General features: G+C 41.5%; 3 protein-coding genes and 1 pseudogene across 4 annotated transcripts; all 4 read right to left on the reverse strand.

Annotated features, from left to right (window-relative positions):
- Positions 1-215: 215 nt before the first annotated feature.
- Positions 216-4,257, reverse strand: LOC119731956 (annotated as a pseudogene).
- Positions 4,258-5,459: 1,202 nt separating this feature from the next.
- Positions 5,460-9,013, reverse strand: LOC119731959 (glutathione S-transferase-like). 2 transcript variants are annotated; one of them, XM_038205283.1, is made up of 5 exons: positions 8,660-9,001; positions 7,293-7,385; positions 6,948-7,072; positions 6,240-6,350; positions 5,460-6,063 (listed from the first exon to the last, which is right to left on the reverse strand). In XM_038205283.1, the coding sequence occupies exons 1-5, from the start codon at positions 8,790-8,792 to the stop codon at positions 5,908-5,910; spliced, it is 618 nt and encodes a 205-aa protein (XP_038061211.1). In that variant the 5' UTR covers positions 8,793-9,001; the 3' UTR covers positions 5,460-5,907. The 2 variants fall into 2 exon arrangements, with proteins under 2 accessions (XP_038061211.1, XP_038061212.1); XM_038205284.1 differs by lacking the exon at positions 6,240-6,350 and having other exon boundaries at positions 8,660-9,013.
- Positions 9,014-9,816: 803 nt separating this feature from the next.
- Positions 9,817-13,459, reverse strand: LOC119731958 (S-crystallin SL11-like). Its single transcript, XM_038205282.1, has 5 exons — positions 13,223-13,459; positions 11,900-11,992; positions 11,042-11,160; positions 10,610-10,720; positions 9,817-10,165 (listed from the first exon to the last, which is right to left on the reverse strand). The coding sequence occupies exons 1-5, from the start codon at positions 13,353-13,355 to the stop codon at positions 10,004-10,006; spliced, it is 618 nt and encodes a 205-aa protein (XP_038061210.1). The 5' UTR covers positions 13,356-13,459; the 3' UTR covers positions 9,817-10,003.
- A 2,023-nt stretch (positions 13,460-15,482) lies between these two features.
- On the reverse strand, positions 15,483-23,560 carry LOC119731806. The gene is made up of 10 exons (XM_038205078.1): positions 23,313-23,560; positions 22,175-22,267; positions 21,593-21,711; positions 20,419-20,532; positions 19,878-20,030; positions 18,618-18,828; positions 17,190-17,282; positions 16,725-16,843; positions 16,361-16,471; positions 15,483-16,054 (listed from the first exon to the last, which is right to left on the reverse strand). Exons 1-10 carry the CDS (start codon positions 23,455-23,457, stop codon positions 15,896-15,898), a joined length of 1,317 nt encoding a protein of 438 aa, XP_038061006.1. The 5' UTR covers positions 23,458-23,560; the 3' UTR covers positions 15,483-15,895.
- Between the last annotated feature and the right edge of the window lie 158 nt (positions 23,561-23,718).

Genomic DNA, 23,718 nt, shown 5'->3' on the forward strand with positions numbered 1-23,718 from the left:
AGATTCATCGGGAATAGTCAGAATCTTTTGGTCTGGGAACCAGACTAGGTCCAGTGTCATGAGGTATTTAGGCCTATGGATAGTATTTTCGATAGGGTTTTGTCTTTTGGCCGTCATGCCAAGTTACTGCCATTCATTCTTAGACTTCAGCCGCTTGTCCCATAAGGTTTACCATGGCGTCTGCGGACATTTTGTGAAATGATCGTGTACATCGAGGCAGTGTCTATAATATCAAGTGGACCAAACAAACATGACAATTGTGTAATGTGGTGATTTTTACAAATGTATCTATCGATCTATAATTATCAGTTGTCAAATCTTTCAAGCTTGCTGTACTCTGGAGCATCTTTTCTACCACGGCGTCTGCGGGCGTTTGGCCAGCCAAGCAGCGATATTGGCGTCCTTGGCGACGCGCTCCCTGAGAGCAACAAGCTTAGGGTACTTCTCGACTTCATCCTCGGCAAGGTAATCCATGACGACGTAAAAGAAGATGTCGGCACGAGAAATCTGGTGGAGAATAATCCTTGGACATCATTTTTTTGATCAAACTCCAATGGAAGGAAATGATGTGTAAATGTTTTCTTTGAAACATCGGGCTCGTGACTTTATTACGAAGCCTTTCTGCCCCACTCAGGTTCGAGTGAGGGCGCTATTGAAACGCCAACTACTATTTTTTCAGTTGTCAAATTAAGTTTAAATATTTAATACACACTGATCATCAAATAAGACAAATACAATGATGAGCTACTGTGAATGATCAAATTTAACTATAAGTAGGGGCCTACCTATTTCTAGTACTCAAAAACCGTTTTTTCTCGAGTGAAATATTTTGTCATCTCGAACGACAACGGCGACTAAATAAAAACCGCGCGCCATGCATGTCTAGGTGTAATACCTTTGAGCCGACGAAGAATCCGTCACCACCATTGTTGGCTGCCAGCATCTTCTCAAGCCCCGTTAAAAACTTGGGAGCAGTCTGCGCATAATATTCAGCCATCTTTTCTTTCTAAGAAAACAAAGAAAAGATTGAAGTAATGTTGACGGAGATAATTCATCGGGGTATTTCGGAAATAGCTTACATTTTTATCTGAAACAAAGAAATGATTTGCCTTATTTCACCTTCTTCTCTTCGCCCTCCTCACTATGCCGAATCCTGCTGTGTGGCGTTCTAAGATCTTCAAGCGTTGCCAAGATCACGTCGATCTTAGTTGTTTCCTCGTTGTTCGCACCATTCAAGCCTACACGACGTACAAAGACAAGTTTCACGAAATTGAGAATGTTGAGTGCCATGTGCAATTTAGACTCCTTGAACGAGGCTTACCTCTGATGCTCTGATGCATTGTGGGTACGACGCATTGATGATGGCAACAGTTTACATGACCAGTCAAGTTGAACATAGTTTAGAAGCAACGTTTCACTAGAACGACTGCTATACTCTATCGCCAACCATCACATAAGCTTACATGTTCCCATATTCCTACCTGTATTTTTTTCGTGCACCGAGTACACGCAGTGATGACAATTAATGAACTTCAAATGTATCTTCTGAAACACCCTTCCGCAAATTTAATTAATAGGCCAAACAACCTGTACGAAAACTCACCGAACTCTCTGGCCACAAAGCCATGCATGGCCCGGCTCTGGAGAATGATCTTCCCGTCGACTTCCAGGTTAGGCAGCTGCTGCAAAGGCACATCTGTCGAGAGAGAATGTAGAAAATGAAGTTGGATTTAAAGACGCCGCCATACAGTACTAAGGGAATAATAGTGTGAGGGTCCGGTCTTCACTGCGTCTCGGTCCATTAACAGCGGTCACCCCCAAACCCGGTCATTATCACGCAGTGAAGACAAGATCCTCACACTGTTATTCCCATTAATAAATACCTTTTTAACGAAATAAACAGTTAAAATGCTCCAATTTTGTGACTTTTTTTCCGGCGATATTTCCAGACTTTTTTGTGTTCATGTTCATGGGCCATATTTTAGCTTATGCGTGGTACCCTGTCTCTTCAATAAGCGTTGTTATATACACCACAGCCGGGCCCAGGCTGCGCTGGACAATATTGCAACGTCTTCATTGCGTACGTACGCGTACGACTTCTGCTGCCGTAGCCAAACAAATTACAACAATGTTTTCATATATTTACCTTATGGAGGAAGCTGAAATTTCGTTTACACATTCTTTGTGTCCAGAATTACAAAATTGGCTAGGAAAGATAAATATGTCGATGGGCGAAGTATTTACAGAAAATAAATCGTAGATCTTCGCTTTCGTCGTAACATCCTCAGTATAGTGCACTGCCGCTGTCGTCGTCGTTTCAAAACTTCCTTACGCGCGCGCACCATAGCAACTGTGTTGCGTACGCGCGCGTCAGTCTCACGCGAAGGTGGTTGAGCGCATGTGCAGTGCTGTATTGTTACAAGCTACCGTATGACTGCAACCTTGTACCCCGTGGGTACGATCTTGCAGCGCCATGTTGTTTCACATCATGCCTTGCGCGATCGTAACCCCTGGAATTGTGTAATTTAAATGTGCCAAAATACGGCACATTATAATTAGGGCTGCAGTTTATCCGTTTTACGTGCCGACGCCATCTTTAAAATGTTAAAAGTTGTGATTTTGAAGAATCAATCCTTTCAAACACAACGTTTGGACGTTGTGTTAATTAGCAAAGATTTGTATTAAATGTAAGTATCCCTTTCGTGCCTTTACAACCACAGATACAGGGTTTTTTTTAGCGAAAAAACGCGGCTGACATAATCCATATCGTACAGGCATCGCGACTGTTGAATCATAATTTTTGTTTCGAAGGTGACGTTACGTGCAAAGCACGCGAGCGCATTATGGGCGCGCCCGGCGTGCAATCTTCGAAATGCGCGCGCAGTACGCTGTGAATAGCCATTCAGCGTCATTTACGTCATCATCACAGCCAGGGGTTAGTGTAAGGAACGAGCACGCGCCCCTGGAGTCGAGGCTGGTATGACTGTTGTAAATTTGGACAATCATTGCCTTCCATGGGGCTGGATCAATGCTGGTTCAGGGGCCATTTATTCGCTTGTTCTTTGAAGCCGGTCTTTATATCACCGTTAATGCCCGGCCACGTGATCGAGTCTCGACCAATCAGAAACCATCAACTCTCCAAGGTATTTATTAATATGAACTAATGAATGAAACCCGGAAATGTGCGTCTGAAATAATATTTTTTTTCAACTGAAAACCCTACTAAAATAAAAACGCCCCTGGGAGAGGATGAAAGGTTAAAGGTGAAAGGGTTGTGACGGGAAGTCAACTCAGACTCATCACCAAAAGTCATATCTCAGACTTAAATCACGTATATAACCATGATCCAATCTTACTTAACTTGTACACTCTTTCGAACCACTGTTGTTTTCTTTAAAAAAAAAAAATCAAATTCGTAGGCCTATATCACCGAAACGACGTCATCACTCCTGCACGTCGTGATTTTGTATTATTATTATTTTTGTTTAGAATAGGTGGTGTCGACTTGTCGTAGATAAAAATCACGACTGTGGTGTCCCTTCAGGGCCACCATAATCCATGCATATGACTGCCGCATGTACATGTACGTAGACACAAAATAAGCCTTATTTTCACGTATAAAATACATGGGGGAAAGAGACTGGATGATCAATTAACGGTTATAGGCAGGTGGCTAGCAAGTCTTTTCTTGCCCGAGCTGAGTGTTGGTCTATGTGAGCCATGTAATCTTGGTTAAATCATGGAGGAAAAAAATTCCCAACCCTCACAACAACCCCAGTCATATTTTTGAATGAAAATTGCCCCTTCGATTATGAACGCTACAAAGTAAGAGCCTAATTAATCCATACACAATATTGCACAGCTAGCATTTCACTGCATGCTTGTATGATAAGTTGTAGGTCCCTAGGCTATACACAGGCTCCAGACAGAATTAACTTACTCGGTTTGTGCTCAAGCCATTCCTCGCGAGTGTACCGTACATCTTCAAACTCCTGGCCGACATGAGCCAGCATCATGCGCGTGGTCTCGGCGTACCCACGGCCGTTGAATGAAGTAAATCACCTTGTAGGAAGGCATCTTGGAATTGCAGGTCGAATAGTAGGCTAGGCTGCAGGCAATGGACTCCACACAAATAAGCGGGCAATGATGCTATAACCGTGCGCTCTGTGTTCCGGTGTTTGAAGGCGGCCCCTAATGTGCACGTCGGTTCTTTCAGCAATGGCTAGCTATTATAGCATATGCAATATGTGCACAGTAGGCCCAATTTTGTATGACGGCAATCTTTAGGTCATCAGCTGACCTTTCATTTTCTGCCCCGTCATTGCTGTTATAATACTCGGCAATAGACTTTTCACCCGAAAATGATAATATATGCAAATGAAGGCCGTGAGGCGGAAGCGTACGTAGGTGGGCCCGTTGAAAATGTACAGAGGTCCAAACATTCGGGTCATTATCTCTCAATTTGTCCAGGATTTCTCGCTTTTTGCTTGAGAATAGCCTCTAAAATCGTCTTAAGTTATACTATCCAGCATAATTTTTTTCTTTTTGATGCACAAAATAAAACTTGAATACATTTTGTCGTCCCGTGCGCAGGATATCAAGGGTAAATGTCAGGGCTCCTTTCCGCATGAGTGATAAAAAACCCTGTGTGATTCGGGGTAAAAATTTTGGGCCGAATCAGGGGATGAATTACAAGGGCTAGCTGCGCCGCGCCCGCCGGCACAAGGGATGTGGAGCACGGCAGTGTACTTGTGCGTGCTTTCGCCCTTGATATGATTCAGACAGCGATTCGGCCCAAAATTTGATGGATGGTACCCCGAATCAAACAGGAATATTTTGTTCCACGGAAAGGAGTCCTGCATATTTCCCTCGGCATCGAACGCACGGATCCGAAAACATTTTTTAAGGCCTAAAAACGTTTCCTTTGTGCGTAAAAACCATGATAAACAGTATTACTTATGACGATTGTAGAGGCTTCTCTAAAGACAAAACAGCCAAAAATCCTGGACAAATGGAGAGAAAATGACCCGAATGTTTGGACCCCCGTACATGATGGACCCAGTTTCGTTGCCGCCTCACGGCCGGCCCTCATATTGCATACATTATCCTCAGTTGCATAAATTATCATTTTCTGGTGAAAAGGTCTATAAGTAAGTATGGATCTAGCTTTATTCAGACCCAGTGTGACTTGTAAATTTCATGCGATGTGAAAAGATTTTTTTTTAATCTTAAAATGACGGTGAAGTTGACCTTGAATATAGTATTAGGGCCTATGCAAGAGGGTTGGATGGCTTGACAGACTATGTACGGTCCTAAATATTAAGCACCTTAAAATGCTTTTCGGAAATTATTTATTTAACAACCCGCAATTTCAATCTCGATACTTTTTCGAGATACATGTACATATACATGTATTAAAATCTTTCTCAAAAAAAAAAATTGTTATCACACACAAAATGTAGACGGTTAATAACCTCAGTTTATTATTATTTTGTATTTAAGGGGAAAAGTGTGATTGAGCAAACATTCCCGGAACTTAATTTAAAACCCTGCTTTGTGGGAAAACCAATAAGGCTTCTAAAGTCCATTTTTTTAAAAGTATATAAAACAAAAATAACACAGTGAATGCAAATTTGTTGTCCTGTTTGGAAATTTTCGGAAAAAGGAGGAATTCCTCCCGTTTTAGTCACGTGACATGAATTGTAATACAATGTATTACCGGATGCTTCCGGACCTAAGATTCATCAGGAATAGTCAGATTCTTATGGTCTGGGAACCAGACTAGGTCCAGTGTCTGAGGTATTTAGGCCTATGGATAGTATTTTCGATAGGGTTTTTTCTCAGTTTGGCCGTCATGCCAAGTTACTGCCATTCATTCTTAGACTTCAGCCGCTTGTCCCACAAGGTTCACCATGGCGTCTGCGGACGCTTTGCTAAGTAAGCAGCGATCTTCGGGGCTTCGGCAACGCGTTTCATCAGTGCCGACAGCTTAGGGTACTTCTTCAGCTCGTCCTCTTCGACCGTTTCCATGACGACGTAAAAGAAGATGTCGGCACGAGAAATCTGCATGGAGAAGTACATTAGCGATAAATTGTACATAAGTAGGGATGCTTTCGTGTTGTTAGAGGTCAAAGCAAAAGTCCCATGAAAACCTACGTTGTGTATTTTCAGTCTCGAAATCTAAAATATATTATTTTTTTCAAAGATATCACCAGAGGGCGCCATTTATCCAATTTCACCTTTGAACCCACGAAGAAGCCATGACCACCATTGTTATCTGTGAGCATCTTTTCAAGTCCCGCCATGTATTTGGGGGCCGTCTTTTCATAAAACTCTTTCAGCTTTTCTTTCTGGAGAGAGAGAAAAAAAAACAGTTGATTTATTGTAGGTCTTACATGGTTTGCATTCGACGTTTCTCTCTGTATCTGTGCATGAGTGATGTACAAGGCTTAAAAAAGATTGAAAAGATTCCAATTTAAAATCTTTAAATGTGATTTTTAGTCTCATTCTTAGCCAGTCACGATGATGGCAGGAATGATTATACAAGTATCATATACATTTTACTTATTTTACGCTGCAAAATATGATACCCCTTTTAAAAAAATGTGAATCAAAAAATAATCAGCCATGTTAACCAAACGGCGATAGGTCAATTATGTCACAACCGGATATACAAAGTCCAATGGGTGTAGTTAAACATTGAAACTGATACGTGCAAACACCCAAACGGAAAACTCAAAGGTTACCATGGAAACGTGTTCTTTTAATTGGTGAGTAAATATACGCTAATAGTTTAGTGAATTTAATTGTCCATCGACATATTTCTACACACATTCTTTGCTATTGAGTTGGACAACTCGGCTTTCAAATACGGTAGAGTTGTGCTTAAATATTCGATCAAACTTGTTAATGTGACATGTCTTCTTTAAAATGAGTTATTCATATACCTTTTGGATTTCGTCAAGTTCTTTTTCGTAGTACAAAATTCTGCCGAGTGGGACTCGAATGTCTTCGAGGGTGGAGAGGACCACGTCGATTTGTGTCGTCTCCTCGTTGTTTGCGCCGTTTAGACCTGGGTAATAAAGACAAAAGCACAACATTTCCAAAATAATTTTAAAAAAGAAGAAAGATCCTAATAAATCCAGAGTCCCATTAAATCTGATGCATTATGTACGACAGTCTAGCAGCTATGCTCTTCATCTTTAACCGAAGCCCATGCTCCATATTCAATATTTATTGCAAAAGAAATATTTTAAAGATAAAATAATGACAACATCTGAACGGAAACTTACCGAATTCTCTGGCCACGAAGCCATGCATGGCCCGGCTCTGGGGAATGATTTTCCCGTCGACCTCCATGTAAGGCAACTGCTGCAAAGGAACATCTGTCCGGGAGAGCCGTTTTAGAAAATAAAAGTAGTCAAAAATTGTAAAGATTCTAGAAAAAGTTTGTGTGCACTAGTCCTCTTATTAGCTTCCTTGACCTTTCCTATGCACCCATTTTAGTAAATATGAAAAAGTATAAGCCCTTTGGAAAATAATATTGTCTGCTGCTATAGTTAGGCCTAAGGCCCATATCATCAGGGACCACCTTTGCCACCCCTCCACTATTGGAGGAGAAGAGCATGAGTAAACAAGCAATTTAGTGATGCACAAATAGTGCGGAAACCCACTTTTGACTGGAATTTTTAAATAATGTTGTGTAGTATAGCTCTTCAACTATACGTGGTGAAAAAAATCTTCAAAAATTCGCAAGAATAGTGTTATCATGCTAATTTAAATACATGTCACCAAAATCACTGTTGTCCACGTGCAAGTCTAGTGTAGTGTTTTTTGTCTTCAAATCGAGCTCCGGAGCTCAGTCAAGCGGATGGAATAAGTCCGTGGCAAACAGGTTTGGCACTTGAATGATTCAACTAACATAGGCCTATCATAGAGACAAAATATGCATTTGCAATCATTTTTTCGTCAATTATGTTTATAGATCAATATTTTAATACTATTAAAGTGGAATTTTTGGAATATGCTCAACAAGTAGGTGAAATTGCTGTCAAAAGTTGGTTTCCTTCTTTTTGCACTACCCAGTAGCTTGCAGCCAGATTTAGCTAACTGAATTATAGGCTAGCCGCCACGGTCTCCAGTGCCCTATTCAGTTAGGCTACTGGTGGCCGCTATATTACACCATGAATTTTAGGAGGGAATTCAAACGCATGCGTTGCAAAGAATTATGGGTAGCTTATCGTGATTATCAATAATTGGACGTGCATATTCCACGTGTAGTGAGTAGGCGGAAGCGTTGACCCCCCCCCCCGGTTCAGTTCAAAGTGATAACTCAACTAAAAAGCCTTCACCAGCGTCTTTGGGTACGAGCGAGTGTTTCTGGGCCTTATACCCATTAATTGTGTAATTTGTGCACATAAAACTAACGCAATTTTGCCTCAAATCATATAACTTCATTGAAACTTCTATTCCCATGTAGGGGTTTTTACTCGAGACATAACTCATGACCTGATTTCCGTGATGCTGTACATGCGCATGCATCAAACACAGAGCCAGGTCATCCGAGGTCAGTCATAGTACATGTATATACAGGCATATGTTTATAACAATATGGTGAACATGTACGTACAGTTTGTACCTCATATCTTACAAAACATACCGGCTTTGAGCTTGGGCCAATCCGCAGTCGAGTGTCGAACATCCTCAAACTCTTGGCCAACGAGAGCGAGCAGCATACGGGTCGGCTCGGCATACCCACGGCCGTTGAAGTGTACCACTTTGTAACAAGGCATCTTCGAGCTGTGCTTTACGACGGCAGAGACGAACTAAACTATTGTAACTCACATACGGGCAAGACCTCGAGTATAACCACCTTGAATTACTGCCGACTGCCGAGCACTGTTGAAGGTTGCCGTCGTTCGATCAGTGAAGCCATTCATAGGTTTTTGTACGCTGCCTTTAGAAACACCGTGACCTAGCTTAGAAGGTCAGACGCCTCCAGCGTCTCCTTCCTGAAGTCGTACCAATTTAATATCAATTCTTTGCAGCTAAACTCAGTACACATAGGCCATACTCATGTTCAGTCTGCTATACCTTTGTCCAGGCCCGTCGCCAGCCCTGAGCATCAGGGGGCCATAGTACGGTACCAACTAGGGGGGGGGGCACTACCATAAAAAAAAAATACAAAAAAGCATAATGTATTGCTTTTGCCGTTGGGGGCCCGGCCCCCACCGGGCCCCTTGGCGACAGGCATGCCTTTGTCTTATGGATCCATCGACCTTTTTGTGATGTCCAATCAATAATACGCCAAAGAATGTCACGCAATAATAATGAAACAAAAGAAGTTTTGTTCACCTGTAATTTATTTTTGACTCTTCATACCTTAGACTACTCGTTGATAGTCAGCAGGGCAATAAAAGGAAATGAAATAAAATACTTTACTTCAGGAACAGACAATTATGCAAAACCAATTATCATCTAACTCAAAACAAACAAATAACAGTTTTCGTGTATATATTGCAGCAGCATTCCAACGTACTCATTTTGTTTTATAATTAAAAAAAGAGAGTAAAATGCACAAACGGGTTTCAAGTTCAGATGGCGTATTGTCTCTCAATCATATGTTTATTGGCAAGCTTTTGTGTCATTTGTCAAATTGAATTGGAAGTTTTCTTTCAAAACGAAACAAAAACATAGTTTATTAATACATAGGAATCAAAAGAAGGATATCTTAAAAATAAATGGATAGATTCAAACATAAAAAGTGTAAAATTGGGTTAAAAAAAATCATGATTTCACATTTTATATTTTACAGTCTGCCGTTGTAAACCGTGAAGTACAATAAATGTTGATTTGCCGAGACAAAACAGTTATCGAAAACTTGTTTATTTGAGTTTTAAGCTCATAGTATTTTTTTTTTAGTTTGAAGCTACTTTTTGACATAAGATCACTTCTAAAACCAAACTTTCTACATGGCCCTCAACATCTGCTCTTCAAGCGGCGGTTACCATTCAGTCTTCGGACGCTTGGCCAGATAAGTAGCGATCTTTTGGTCTTTGGCGATGCGTTCCTTCAGAGCAGTGAGCTTTGGGTATTTCTTTAAGATGCCCTGTTCCTCCTTGAAAAATTCGGCGCAGGCAAAGAAGTAGATGTCGGCACTCGAGATCTGAAATGTATAAGCATGAACATGTATACACATAACCAGGCTACGTAACCGCAAAACTATGTAAAGCAGATCCCTGACTACTAATGTTGTCTAAGGCGTCTAGCGAGTCATCTGAGTCAGATTTTGGACCAATGTGATGCTTATGCAAGTCTCATACCCAAATGACAGTCTTGAGTCAGTGAGTCTGTCATTGAGGTATTAATACCAATTGGATTGTAGGCTGGACCTCTGAGGCCAGCAATTTCAAATTCTTGGGCCAAGGCGATACTTATTCAAGTCTAATTCACAAGAGACAATATTTTTTTAGTGAGTCAGTGAGATAGGTAGAAAGATGACTGGTGGGTTTTATATTAAAAATGTAAATAAATTGATTTTTTGGGGGAAAGGAGCTTGGATTGCATTGATGACATTGATGGCTTTGTTTATTTGGGTTGTTGTCTTTACCTTTGACCCGATGAAGTAGCCATCCCCGCCTTTGTTTTCCTTCAGCATGTGCTCAAGGGGTCCCAAGAACTTCGGAACAGTTTCAGCTTGGTACACGGCGAAAAGCTCTTTCTGGAAAAAGGGGAACACAACGACATTGCCAAAGTTATGTCTGACCTCTGATTATGTTGTCATCCGTTACATAAAAAGTCTGAGTTTGTATTTTTACTTCATGAGTTTCAAATTCATGAGTTAAAAAAAAATGAAAGATGCACGAAATATTCCAAAAAGGTCACGACCTCAAAAAAAAAATTGTTTCGATTTAGAAAATAACCTTTTGAGTGTCTTTCCCGAAAGAGGCCTGCTAGTGCCATTTTCTTATGTAGGGGCTGTGGGCTATGAACAGTAATTGCTTATTTACTATTAAAGTTAACAAGAAAACAATTCTTGTACCTGCTTGGCTGGGTCCTTTTCCTGGAAAAATATCTTGGCCAGTGGTTCTGTCAGATCCTCCATAATGGCAATGATGATGTCGATTTTGGTTGTCTCCTCATTGTTAGCACCATTCAGGCCTGCATACAGTGAAAAAAGAAGGCTTCCAGATGAGAAATTTATAGTTTTGTATAAAACAATCTCGTAGTCTATGCTTAATTGGTGCTACCAATGGTTTGAAATGACTAGTCTATATTTATACCAAAAAGTGTAAGGATCCCACTTCTGCATGTGCAGTGTTGCCACTGTGTGTATGCATAGGTCCATCTTACACTTAAGTTGGATCATGTACTTGGACGAAACACTAATTAAACTGAAGATAGAATTAACCAGTACCTAGGAGCTCACATGAATCACAAAGATATAATTCGATTCCAAAAGAGTGACTTACAATTCAAACAAGACAATATTATTTCCTGATTGAATAACTCTAAAACAAAATTAGTAAAAATTCCGAAGCTATTACCTTTAGTTAACTCTTCACAAATTTAATTCGAATTTACAAAAAAAAATCCTGAGCGTTCAGGAGATGGATCCCATCTCTGTTGGCTTCCCAACAGCATCTACATACATGTAATGTCTCCCATTAATATGCAAATACATTGGAGGGTGAAATGATGATCCACCGCCATTTCAAAAGTGTGACGAAAGGCCGGCGAAATGCCAATCACGTCGCAGCATGCAACATGGCGACCGGCAGCAAGAGACCGACAACACTTATTTGCGCACGCAGGCTGCGCACCTAGCAACAAGATCCGCAGCCTTCTTAACGGGTCTTAATATTGCAGGTTCTAGAAGTGGGGTCCTTACATTACTTACCATACTCCCTGGCCAGAAACCCAAGAACGGCCCGGCTCTGTGGCATGGCTTTACCGTCTACCTCCAGGTAGGGCAGCTGCTGCAACGGAGCCCCTGATTCAAGTGAGGAGAATAAACACGGTTTAACTTTTCAATCCATGTGTGGACACGGGAGCATTTTGTTGTGGTTTTGTTGTGTCCTAACAGTCAGATACCTTAACTGGAGGAAAGTTATCGAACAAACGAACCTTGGTAACAAAATGGTGGGCAGTCATGGAATACAATGAAAATATCATACAGAAGAACAAGTGTGAGTGCACAATAAGCTCTGAAGTCATGCATGAAATCGATCAAAATGATCCCTGCCAGAACTTATAAATGCGACGCCCAAAAATGCGACGCCGATGGCACATATTGAACACCATACTTAGATTTTATACCTAGATTTATAGCAATTTGTGATAAATACCACGTGACTGTAACATTCCTGGACATTTTTTTGCCTCCATTAACAAACTTTTCGTAAACATCTTTACGAATTGTATATATTTAGTTTGTTTGGTTATTTTGAAAAATGGGTATATTTCATGGGAAACTTTTTTGTTATGGAAAGATTATTTTGGTCAATTTTTCAGGGGACAGACCAACCGACCACTAAGTGACATGTAGAAGCTCCTGCCAGAGCTTAAAAAGAAGTCGTTCTTTAATCTATAATCTTTATTCGTTAGAGGTTGACTTGAGGGTAGTATATAAGATACCTAAAACAAGTTTCAATTTCAGCTCTAGGTGGGAAGGGGTTGGGCTATTGTGCAAAATAACACTGTTGACCCATTCACTAGTGCCTGGCAAGGATCACGCCATTCAAGTTCAGTGTACATTGCATTTATCTGCGAAGTCAATATTGTTTACACACGATTTTACTATCAAAGGTTCTTTTTTATATAGCAAATTACGGTATTGATTTACAGCCCCAAATAAATTATTGTGGCAGTTTGCGGTCCACGAACCATGGCCTAGACGCTTTCGAGGGGCTTGGGCCTAAAGTGCAATGTCAATAAAGCAGATAGGAAGTTGGAGTTCTCACTCAAATCTTAAGACTTGTTAGCGTTATGTTACTTACTTTCTGCGCAGCCCGAATTAGAATTTGGAGTCCCTAAATATCATTTCGTGGCGATGGAGCCAAGCTCGTGCGCAGGTGGTACGCGCGCACTCAATGCCCCTTCGACCAATAGGGTTGCCAAAGTGCACGTGCGCCTTCACCAAAAGAACGCGTACCACCTGCGCGAGCGTTGTTCCAGTCTCAGTGCATGGTATTTTATTATGTCCGCCGAATTTTAGTCTTACCTGCTTTATGTTGGGGCCATTCCTCGTGAGTGTAGCGGACGTCTTCGAACTTCTGGCCGACATGAGCGAGCATCAGACGGATTGGTTCCGCCCTGCCGCGACTGTTGAAGTAAACCACTTTATAGGATGGCATAATGGAACCTATAGGAAATCACGAACGATAGTGTACGGAGTGCATGCAGCCAAAAACCCGAGTGACAATATTGCTGGACGATTCCGCTTTATATGTCCGGCGACGGCTACATGCCAAAGAAGCGTGCCGTTAAACATTAACTCTATGCAAACACTCGTTGTTTTTCTGATAAATATTTAAATCGGCAGTCCGCTTTTACACGATGAAATGGAGTATGCATTATTCAGCAAATTTCCTGTCTTTTTTGCTATTTCATGGCTTTGGTTTTTGTGTGACGAGCTATGTAGCAGAAGGGCACACACGTTCTGCCTGCAATCTAGACAAATTTAAACCAGCATAGTGTATGTTTCAAAGCACATTTGACAAATGATGACCTTTTTTTCAAATGTGTATGTCACATCCAAAGTTGACCGTATATAATTCAACAAATATATTCTGAATGTTAAAGTCTAGGAGAACGCCCTTCAAAGGCCTCTTACTTTATAAACAAATAATAGCACCGAGGACACCAGACATCATTATGAGCAGATATGAACCGGAAGTCAACGACATTCACATTAGTGAAAATTTTGAAATCTAAAAATACCACATGATATGGTAGCTTTGGAGGGACATAGACGGTCGTGAATATTTTTGCTAGTCGCAAAAATTATATTCACGACTAGTCGCGAAAATATTCACGACCGTTTATTAGTATGCAATGAGGTCGACCACTAGGGCACGTCTATGCTCCCCGAGGGACTGTGAGTGACCAGAAGAGGGTCCTATTTTCTGAGGCCGAAGGCCGAGAGAAATAGGACCCTCTTCTGGTCACTCACAGGCCCGAGGTGGTATTTTAATTTGGCAGAATGGTGCCAGCCCCCCTCCCTCCCCCCTTCGATTTTACGGAGGCAACGTGTCCAGAGAAAAAATATAAGCTGTGTACATTTCAGCACTGATTAAAAACCAAATCTGACGGGCCCAACCCCCCCCTGCAAAAATGTCTGGATCCGCCCCTGTGCATAAAGTATGAGTAAGCACAAATCTCAACGAGTTACCTATATATGTTGATTTTATTATAAACACTTTGATGTATTGTGTCAGAAGTGTGTTTTCCTAATAAAACAAACCCAACCAGCCTGACGGACCAAAGTGCAACGCCAGCGAACTGCAATATCACTATATCAACAAGGTCCACATTTGTGGGTGACAGACCTTTTCAGCGCCGCCGTGGGAAACATTTGAATAAATGCGAGCAGAATTTAACCTTTACCCTAGCCTTGACCAAGGCTATCAGCTTGTTCCCATATGAGCTTGTTCCCGCTACCGCACACCGCGCGCGCAGCGACACTATGTTGTACTATACCGTTAGCCCCAACGACCCTTGCGTGTGCTTTGTGTGCATGTACATGTTGTACTTACGCCCCACACACACTTCCGCAAACAGCCGTACAGTAAGTCGAGGCGGAAGCGCTTCGACTTATTGTACGGCTGTTTGCGGAAGTGTGTGTGGGGCGTACGTACAATACATGCACACAAAGCACACGCAAGGGTCGTTGAGGCTAACGGTATAGTACAACTAGTGATTGTGTCGCGGCGCGGCGCGCGCGGTGTGCGGTAGCGGGAACAAGCTCGTATGAGAACAAGCTGATAGCCTTGGTCAAGGCTACCTTTACCCCCGAGGTTCTCGTTTTTTTTCTCGAAGAATCGACACAAACTCTATCAAACTTAATATACTTCTGTATATAAGTGTCAGTACAATTTCATTGTTTTCAAACGCACCAGAGGAAGCTTATCCCCGTCCTCATCTGATAATTCCTTAGCCATTTTGCTCCTGCCCTATCGCTGTGCAGTACTGCTGTAACTCCACGAGGGTCAAGGTTTCCACTGCATCGGGGGGGGGGGGGGGGGGGGGGGGGGGGGGGGTGATGGGACTGAGGACGTTTTATCTGAAGGGCGACGTCAAAGGGTTTTAAGCAAAACAAAAGTCTACCTTTGGCACTTTCCGCCTTTTGAGTTTTTGGAACGGGTTTGGCGGTAGTCTGTTGAGTGAGGGGGGGGGGGGAGTTGAGGGCGTGAGTGGGGGTGCCTCTTTGCGGCCACCGTGCATGTGCATGTCAGTAGCAAAGAATGTTTAACTCAACATCATTTAGGTCTATATCCAATTGACCCACAAGCATCACTTCCGGTCATTTATTTAAACCATCGTACCGTTTACAACCACATACACGAATGAAGTTAAACGATCATGCCTACACATTATATTTTGTGGAATCAGTTTGGATCATAACGACAAAGTAATTTACATTTATCAAAATTAATGTTCTAAGCTGTGTTTCACATAATCACGTCTTTTTGGTATTAGTATTCTATTGACCTCTTTGACCTCATAGGGTACAGCGCCCCCAAGAGTTAAACAAACAGCACAAACATTTGAACCAGTGCACGTCACGCACATGCTGAATTCTACATTAAAATTATATCACATTCAGAGAGGTATATGGAATATTCACATCATCATTTGTTCTGCCCGAAGTTGAGTAGACTTGTTGTGTCTCTGTTTAAAATTGTGTTTTGGGACGCTTGGCCAAGTAAGCAGCGATGTTGGCGTCCTGGGCAACGCGTCCCTTCAAGGCGTACAGCTTCGGGTACTGTTTCAGGACCTCGTCGTTGTTGAACGCTTCCGTGGCAACGAGGTAGACAATGTCGGCCCGAGAGATCTGAAAAGAAAAGTGAATCAAATTTGTATTTTTTTAAAATTTGGTTTTATCTCCTGCCTCGGCTTGGCGAGGTCTTATGCACTGTACTTGGTGTGGGTGGGGGACTCCGGCTCAGTATGGGTCCATAATAATTCTGCATAACGAAAATACCAAGCTTTTAATAGATATTTTAAGCACGGAAATACTTTCATATTAAAAGCTTCTAAATAGTCTACATCCAGATGTGGTTGCACAAAGCATATTACTCGCAGAGGGCGCCCTTTGGATAAATTAAGGACATAAGTGTAAGATATGAATAAATATTACCTTTGAGCCAACGAAGAAGCCATCGCCACCACCGTTGTGTTTCAAGATATCTTCCAGTCCCTTCAAGAATCTGGGAGCTGTGTCTTTCAAGTAAGCCGCCATTTTCTCCTTCTACTCCCCACAAAATACAACAAAATGGATACATTTCGATTGTGATAAAAGATTTAAAAACGTGTGACAATTATTACCCCATCCCATCTATCCCCGTTTCACGTCACCACTTTAAGTTTCAATTTCAACCACATTATGAATCTTGATTATTTTCATCTCCAGATTTATTCTAACAAAATAAATGTATTGCTTTATGATAATACCATTCTCATATTTTTCTTTCAACAAACCCTTTGAGAAAAATCCATCATACCTTCTTGGCCTCATCTTTTTCTTGGAACAAAATCTTGGCCAGCGGGTCTACGAGGTCCTCGGTGATGGCCAGCACGATGTCAATTTTCGTCGTCTCCTCGTTGTTTGCGCCATTTAAGCCTGCACAAATGAGACAAATAATTATTACATTACCTAACTAATGAACTAACGTAACCTGTTCGGTTACAATAATGCATGCACCGCATGTCGAAAAACTGGATAGCATATGCGTCAAGTCACATGACATCCCGAATGATTAATTCAGGATGAACAATGGCGAAACTAATAAAATGTGTTCGGCAATTTAACACAATCTTGCTATGCGTAAAACATGTTAAGCTTCTAAACATTTATAGGGTTAGGATTCATAGGGGTGTCGGAACATAGGGGTGTCGGAACATAGAGGTGTAACCATGCATGATGACTTGCTGATGACATCGCAAGAAAATGTTTCGGGATTGCTCACCGAAATGCCTTGCGACGAAGCCGTGCATGGCCCGGCTCTGTGGGATAGGCTTGCCATCGACCTCCATCAAGGGCAGCTGCTGCAACGGAGTCTCTACGATAGGAAGAATACAAAATGGCATATTAAGTTTTGCAGAACTTGGGAGGAATTTTACATGGAAAAAGAAAGAAAGTTGTACAACTATACTCAAGTTGTACAACTAAAAAGCGAGCTTTTCAACCGAACCTGATCTGTAGCTGCGCAAATATTGAAATAATCGTCTTTTAATTTGAGGATCTGAGTTTCGAAGGTCTGGAAACGGTTTGCAACATTTTGGCAATGAATTACTATCATTATTTTTTTTATTTTTTTATTTTTTTATTTTTTATTTTTTTAATTATTATTATTATTTATTTTTTTACATATCCTCTGTTTGCATATCCTATTGATTCATGACATTTATTTTTTAATGAGGGCTTAAAATAGAGGGACACATAAACATAAAATTTTCAGTGCATATTGAAAACAACTATGAGTTAATAAGTAATTCAATAATGACATTGGCCTACGTGATATATCTGGCCTTGCCTCCTGGAAAAAAATAATGAATAACCCATAAACTCGACGCGATGCAAATTCCAAGTTCCCATGGAAACTATTGTGACGCTCTTAGGAAGTTCAAGGATCATGGACAATAATGCGCTGGTTTCCCGCCAAAATGTAAGCTAGGCTAAATTCCAGCCGCAGTCGATTCGTTCTTCAAGGTTGCCACAACATGCTGTTTGTGGCCATGATAATATATTTTTTTTAGAACTGTATACAGTCTAGCTATAGGGTCAAAGGGCGTATTTACATTGCAGGGACCAGAAAACGTGCAGAGTACGTTTAGTAGAGTAGGCGGGCCGGGATCGTCAACACCCTGACTTGGTCTCATGTCGCAATAGGCACAGCCGGTTATGAATAGCACAACCTTGAAGGAATGATCTAGGCCTGAGTCCTCCGTGGCACAACTAAATCAGGTGTTCACATTTTTGCATCGGCTTTCCCAATGGGTGCGTGTGCGTAGGCCTATGCATACATGAAACGACCCAAATTTTATTTTGACGACCTAGTGGAGGTGTTACATTTTTTTTCCTGCAACGGCAGCTGTGGTTGTGGGTAAAATCGATAGGGTTCAAAATGCTGTGTACCTGCTTGTATCTGTTACTGTTTCAAGCTTCAACACTCTTCACTGTAATATTGTACCAGACCATTGCATGGATAGATTAAGAGGAGGGGGATTATAAAGGGGAGGGTAGCTGCCAAGAGGGGGTTAGCAGGCACTTGTGGTGGTTTGCTGCACGACTTTTAAAATCCAGGTCCTATACCTTCAATTGTGAGAGTCCTAAATCTGCTCTGTGGTCCGCTGACTCATAACGGATATGATGGCTGACTGCACCTAAAACTTACCGGCTTTTACCTTAGCCCACTCTTCGCCCTTGTATCGGACATCCTCGAACGCCTGGCCGACGTGAGCTAGCATCATACGGGTCGGCTCGGCCCTTCCGCGGGCGTCGAAGTACACAACTTTGAAGGAAGGCATCTTGGATTCTACCGGAGCAAAGCTCGTTCGTGTCCTGTTCAGTCGGCAGTCAAACAGACGAGTGGACAGAAACGCCTTTTACCTTACAAAAAAAAAAATGAGAACAAACAATCTCGCATAGAAGTGCAATCAGGCGTTGTTACGCACGGGTTTAGGGGTTCGCGCATGCCATATTTAGCTCGGGTCAAGGCTGATATGTCAATTGCTTTCATTATAAAATCTGCCAAATCATCGTCGGGACATGTTAGTCTACTTTCCAGACTGACTTTGATCTACACCTGCTCTGCGCCCCTCTCTGCACACGTCAGGTCAATTTAAGTGTATAAATAATCATTTTTCTGCATGTCATCCCACTTCATGTGCGTTTCTTATGTCTTGCGTGTCTTCGCGAAAAACTTTCTTGTTGCCGTTTTTTGATCGACATTTTGCCAAAAGAGTTTTCTAGTGAACTTGGCAGTGATATACGACATTCAGTACTGCAAGCGTCGTAACGTCATGAACAACTTTTCAAAAAAAAATCCCATTTGGTCTTTTATAATTTACATCCACGTATTGTACACTGAAGCGATATTAGGTTAAACAATAACGTGTTTTATTTTTTTGCTTCCATTTTTATAAACAAAAAAATTCAAAACCAGACAAATTTAATCAGTAAATCCAAAACGTTGTATATTTTCCTATTTTGTTTTCACTTCTAAACAAAGTCTCACTGTAAAAGCAAATTCATATTAAATTTATTTCAGCTCAGTCTTAAACTAAATAGACCACATTATCTGACTCTCCGTGCAATTGTAAATGAACTTTTTAGGTTCTGTACATGCAGTATTTTTGGATAACATATTTCTATATCTTTCTTTTTATATGTGAAGTATTGTGTTTTTATGCGTAATATTCATTCAGTAATCTATAAAGTATTTATTAACATGTTCAATGTAAAAAGGCCGAACGGAATTTCTCGTATAAGGCACAATAAGGTCAAATTGAGTTGAATTGAATTTGAATGAAAGTGTAAAATATAATGGCTTTTAATGCTTTTCTATTTGTTGATAACGTATCCCTTTTTAAATGAGACATTTCCATTATTGTTGAACTCGAGTTCGCAGCGTTCTGGAAGCAGCAGCGTTTCAGAATGTGTACGCAGGACGGTTCTTCATGTGGGTGGCAATTCGCGAATTGGTTGCCACGCGGTTGTGCAACGCCTCCATCTTCGGATATTTCTTCAGCTCGTTTTCGTCGAAGTATTCCATCATGGCGAAGAAGAAAATGTCAGCGAGGGACATCTGTGGAGGGCGAAGAGAAAAACTGTAGTTGGCCAGAGTTTAAGATCCGTCGGTTGGTAAGTAATTGTTGGTCGGTCGATCGGTCGGTCGGTCGTTTTGTTGGGGGAAAGTCTGTCGGAGTAGTCAGTTAGTCATTAGATGGGTCGGTAGGTTGGTCGAGCGGTCCTTTTGTCACTCAGTCAGTCAGTCTATTCGTTTGGTGGTAGGTCAGTCGGTTGGGCAGTTGGTCGTTGATGGTAAGTCGGTCATCGGCCAGTCAGTCGGTCAGAAGTTTGTCGATCGATCGTTTTGTTGGTCGGATGTTCGGACGATCACTTAGGTTAGATCGGATAATGTCAGTATTGATCATCTCTCATTTCCCGGTTTGATCTCTTTATTTGTATCCGACCTTGTTTCCAACAAAGAATCCTTCCTCGCCGCCTCCATACATTTCAAACAGTCTGGTGAGGCCTCCCATTCGCCGAGGCGCTTCTTCGGCGTAGTACTTTGCCAGTTCAGCTTTCTGAAAGTGAACATCGCACAGAGATTCTGAAAATCTCTTGAGAGAGAAAACTGACATTGAACGAAGAACTTGAGCTTCTGAATGACGCAAATTATATATATTTATTTATTTAATTTATTTATTTATTACATTTTTTTGACCAGGGTATGCCCAAACAGTTTAAAACTTGTTTCCGATAGGGCCCTGCATACAATAAAAAATTACTACAAACATGTATACATTGTATATACAAATATAATACATTACATATATACATGTAATACAGTTCAATACAACGGGATAAAAGCATTATTTGATTAATGCATAATTGTTAATATTATAAATACATTGTAAAACTATATACAGTTGAATCTCGTTAGTGCAAACTCTGTTAATACAAAAAAGCCTTAGTCCCGACTGTGCATTGATGTGCACAATGAATGACTTAATATGTTCCTCTTAATACAAAATTCTGATACAACAAACAATTTGGCTAGGTCCAAACGAGTTTGTATTAACGAGACTCGACTGTAACTACATGTACAGTGTGAAACAACATCGCTAACAGGCTTTACTATAAGGTGATTTCAGTGAACATGAAGAATTTGGATCTATCTTGTAACATCCATATTTTGACATATTTCAAGTCAAGCTTACAATTTAAGCTTATTACTGACCGACTGATGTACGCGCAGTGGTGCATCAATTATGTTGCGATATACATTCTTTAATACGAAAACAAACTAAACCGCTGCTTAAGAGATGACATCACATCTTTTTCCATGAATATGAGAAATTGCATCGGCAGAAAAATACCGAAAGAGCCCTCTTGGAGTGACACTACGAAGACTAAAGGTGAAAAGAATTGGACACAACGGGACCTATATAAATAAACTTGTGCATAAGACATATGACATTATTAATTTTCTCCTTGAATATGAGAAACTGCATTGGGAACATCGACAGGGCCACCCTGGGTAACCCTTTTAGTGACAAGACAGCGATTGAAGGCGAAAGTAATTGGACACAACGGGACCCTTTTATATTTCAAATATGTTTTGAAATCGTTAGTAATGTTTACCTTTTTCTCCTCATCATTTTCGTAAAATATCAGCTTTGTGGGTCTCGCTATCAGTTCACGTACAGTGTCATAAACAGCATCGATCCGCGCGGCTTCCAAACTGTTGGAACCGTACAGACCTATACAGAAAACAAATGACATTTTTAGACATGATAATCGTCATGGGCGTTGTCAGGATTTTATCCAGAGGGGTGGGGATGGGGGAGGGGGGCAAAGCACATTTTCTTAACTTTTTTCAACATATTCTCAATTTACAATTTTCCGAGCGTGGGCAGGGGAACATTCTGCCCTACGGGGGGTTAGGGCAGAATGTTCCCCTGCCCACGCTCGGAAAATTATAAATTGAGAATATGTTGAAAAAAATTAAGAAAATGTGCTTTGCCCCCCATCAAATTAACAGCAATATGGCTTCGCACCTTTCTTTTCTTTTTTCCCTTCTTTTTTTCCTTGCTCCATCCCCCTTCGTGACGCCCATGATAATCGTACCAACGATAATCATGTCTGATGAACGCAAAACGCCATGCTTTTATTCGAAAAAAATGATGAAGTCGACAATAACATTTAATGAGCAAGTTAGATTACCGAATTCTCTTGCAAGATAACCCTCGATTGCTCGACTTTGTGGTAGCTGTTTGCCATCGACGTCTAGGACGGGAATTTGGCCAAGAGGAGTCTCTGCAACAAAACAACATAATAATCAAAAATACCAGTTCTCTTGTTTAGTCAAATATGACTCATAGAAGCCTCTTCTGTCACCAACGCCAGAGACTCAGTCAGGCGCCCTAGGGGTGCAAGCCAGTAAATCGGTCCGAAATTGCCAACGCCGGCCACTGAAATCACGATTTGCATGCCCTCAAAATGTTCAGTGTTTGAGCATATTGTGGGCCATGAACTTGAGGGTGGAAGCCGTGTACGGGACTGTGAGCATGTAGTTCTGTGCAATTTGGATGAAATTGGGGCTCCAAAAGCGCTCTATTTTGCGATGGAGTGTACATGTAGGCATCGTTTTTCAAAATGGCGATTGGTTGTAGGACTAATTTAAGGGGTGATCATCTTGGGATGGAAATTTCTCCTAAAAGTCATCAGTTGACCCACCAAAAATTGAAAAGAAAATTAAAAATGATGAAATAAGCTTTGATGTGTCTCTCGAACACCTTGGAGAGTTGTGAGTATTTCTCCCAAATTTCTGAAGTGGGAGCATTTATGATTGGGGTATATGGCAGTTTATTGACTGCTGCAAGGTGCAGGCCAGTAAATCGGTCCAAAATTGCCTATGTTGGCCACCATAATGCAAGCATAAAAAAACACAGCCTGGCAGTCAGCCAAGTCAGGCATCCACCAGTAACCCATCTTGGCACTCAGTATCTGACACCGAGCTTGGCACCGTACTCAGACACCCAGTCAGGCACCCGGTACACCCAGCAGGGACACAGCCAAGAACAATATCCAGCCAGATACCCAGGTATAGGTACCCAGGCAGGTACCCAGGCAGACAATGATCCAGAAATCCAGCTATATGCACCCAGTTAGTCAACCAGCTTGAAAGTCAACCAGACACCCAGCAACCTCTACCTGTGCACCCACAGTGGGGACGCAGCTTAAGCCACCCAGCACGGCACCGAGCCTTGCACACGGTCCAGTATTAAACAAAGTAAACGCCAAATAGTCTCAACCCACGTAATCAACCAACCCCCTAGCCCTTCACGTTTCATGCACCTACTTGGTTTAAGCTCCTTCCATTTGGTCTGATCCCCGCCGTATTCGAGTTGTACATCTTCGAATTCACAGCCCCTTACTGCAAACAGCAATCTGGACGTCTCGCCCCAACCTCGGCCGTCAAAGTAATACAGCTTGTAAGAAGGCATGTTCACGCGCTGAAATTAAATCACGATCTACTAGGTTACAGACTTACAGTAAGTACTCGTCGGTTTGGTTCTACTATGTTAGTGATCCAGCTGTCTCCAAATTCAGAACCATTCAAAGGTCGGAATGGAATGTACCTCACCTTTGTCCCCGTTAGGAATCACTGGAGAGATTATATTTACCGTTTAGTGCCTAAGAGTACTTATACTGGCTGTATTGAGCGTAGTTATACTGTGCATGTATGCGGGCACACTTTTGACAAA

Source organism: Patiria miniata, unplaced genomic scaffold (genome assembly GCF_015706575.1).
Source record: "Patiria miniata isolate m_02_andy unplaced genomic scaffold, ASM1570657v1 HiC_scaffold_24, whole genome shotgun sequence".
NCBI classification, from domain to species: domain Eukaryota; kingdom Metazoa; phylum Echinodermata; class Asteroidea; order Valvatida; family Asterinidae; genus Patiria; species Patiria miniata.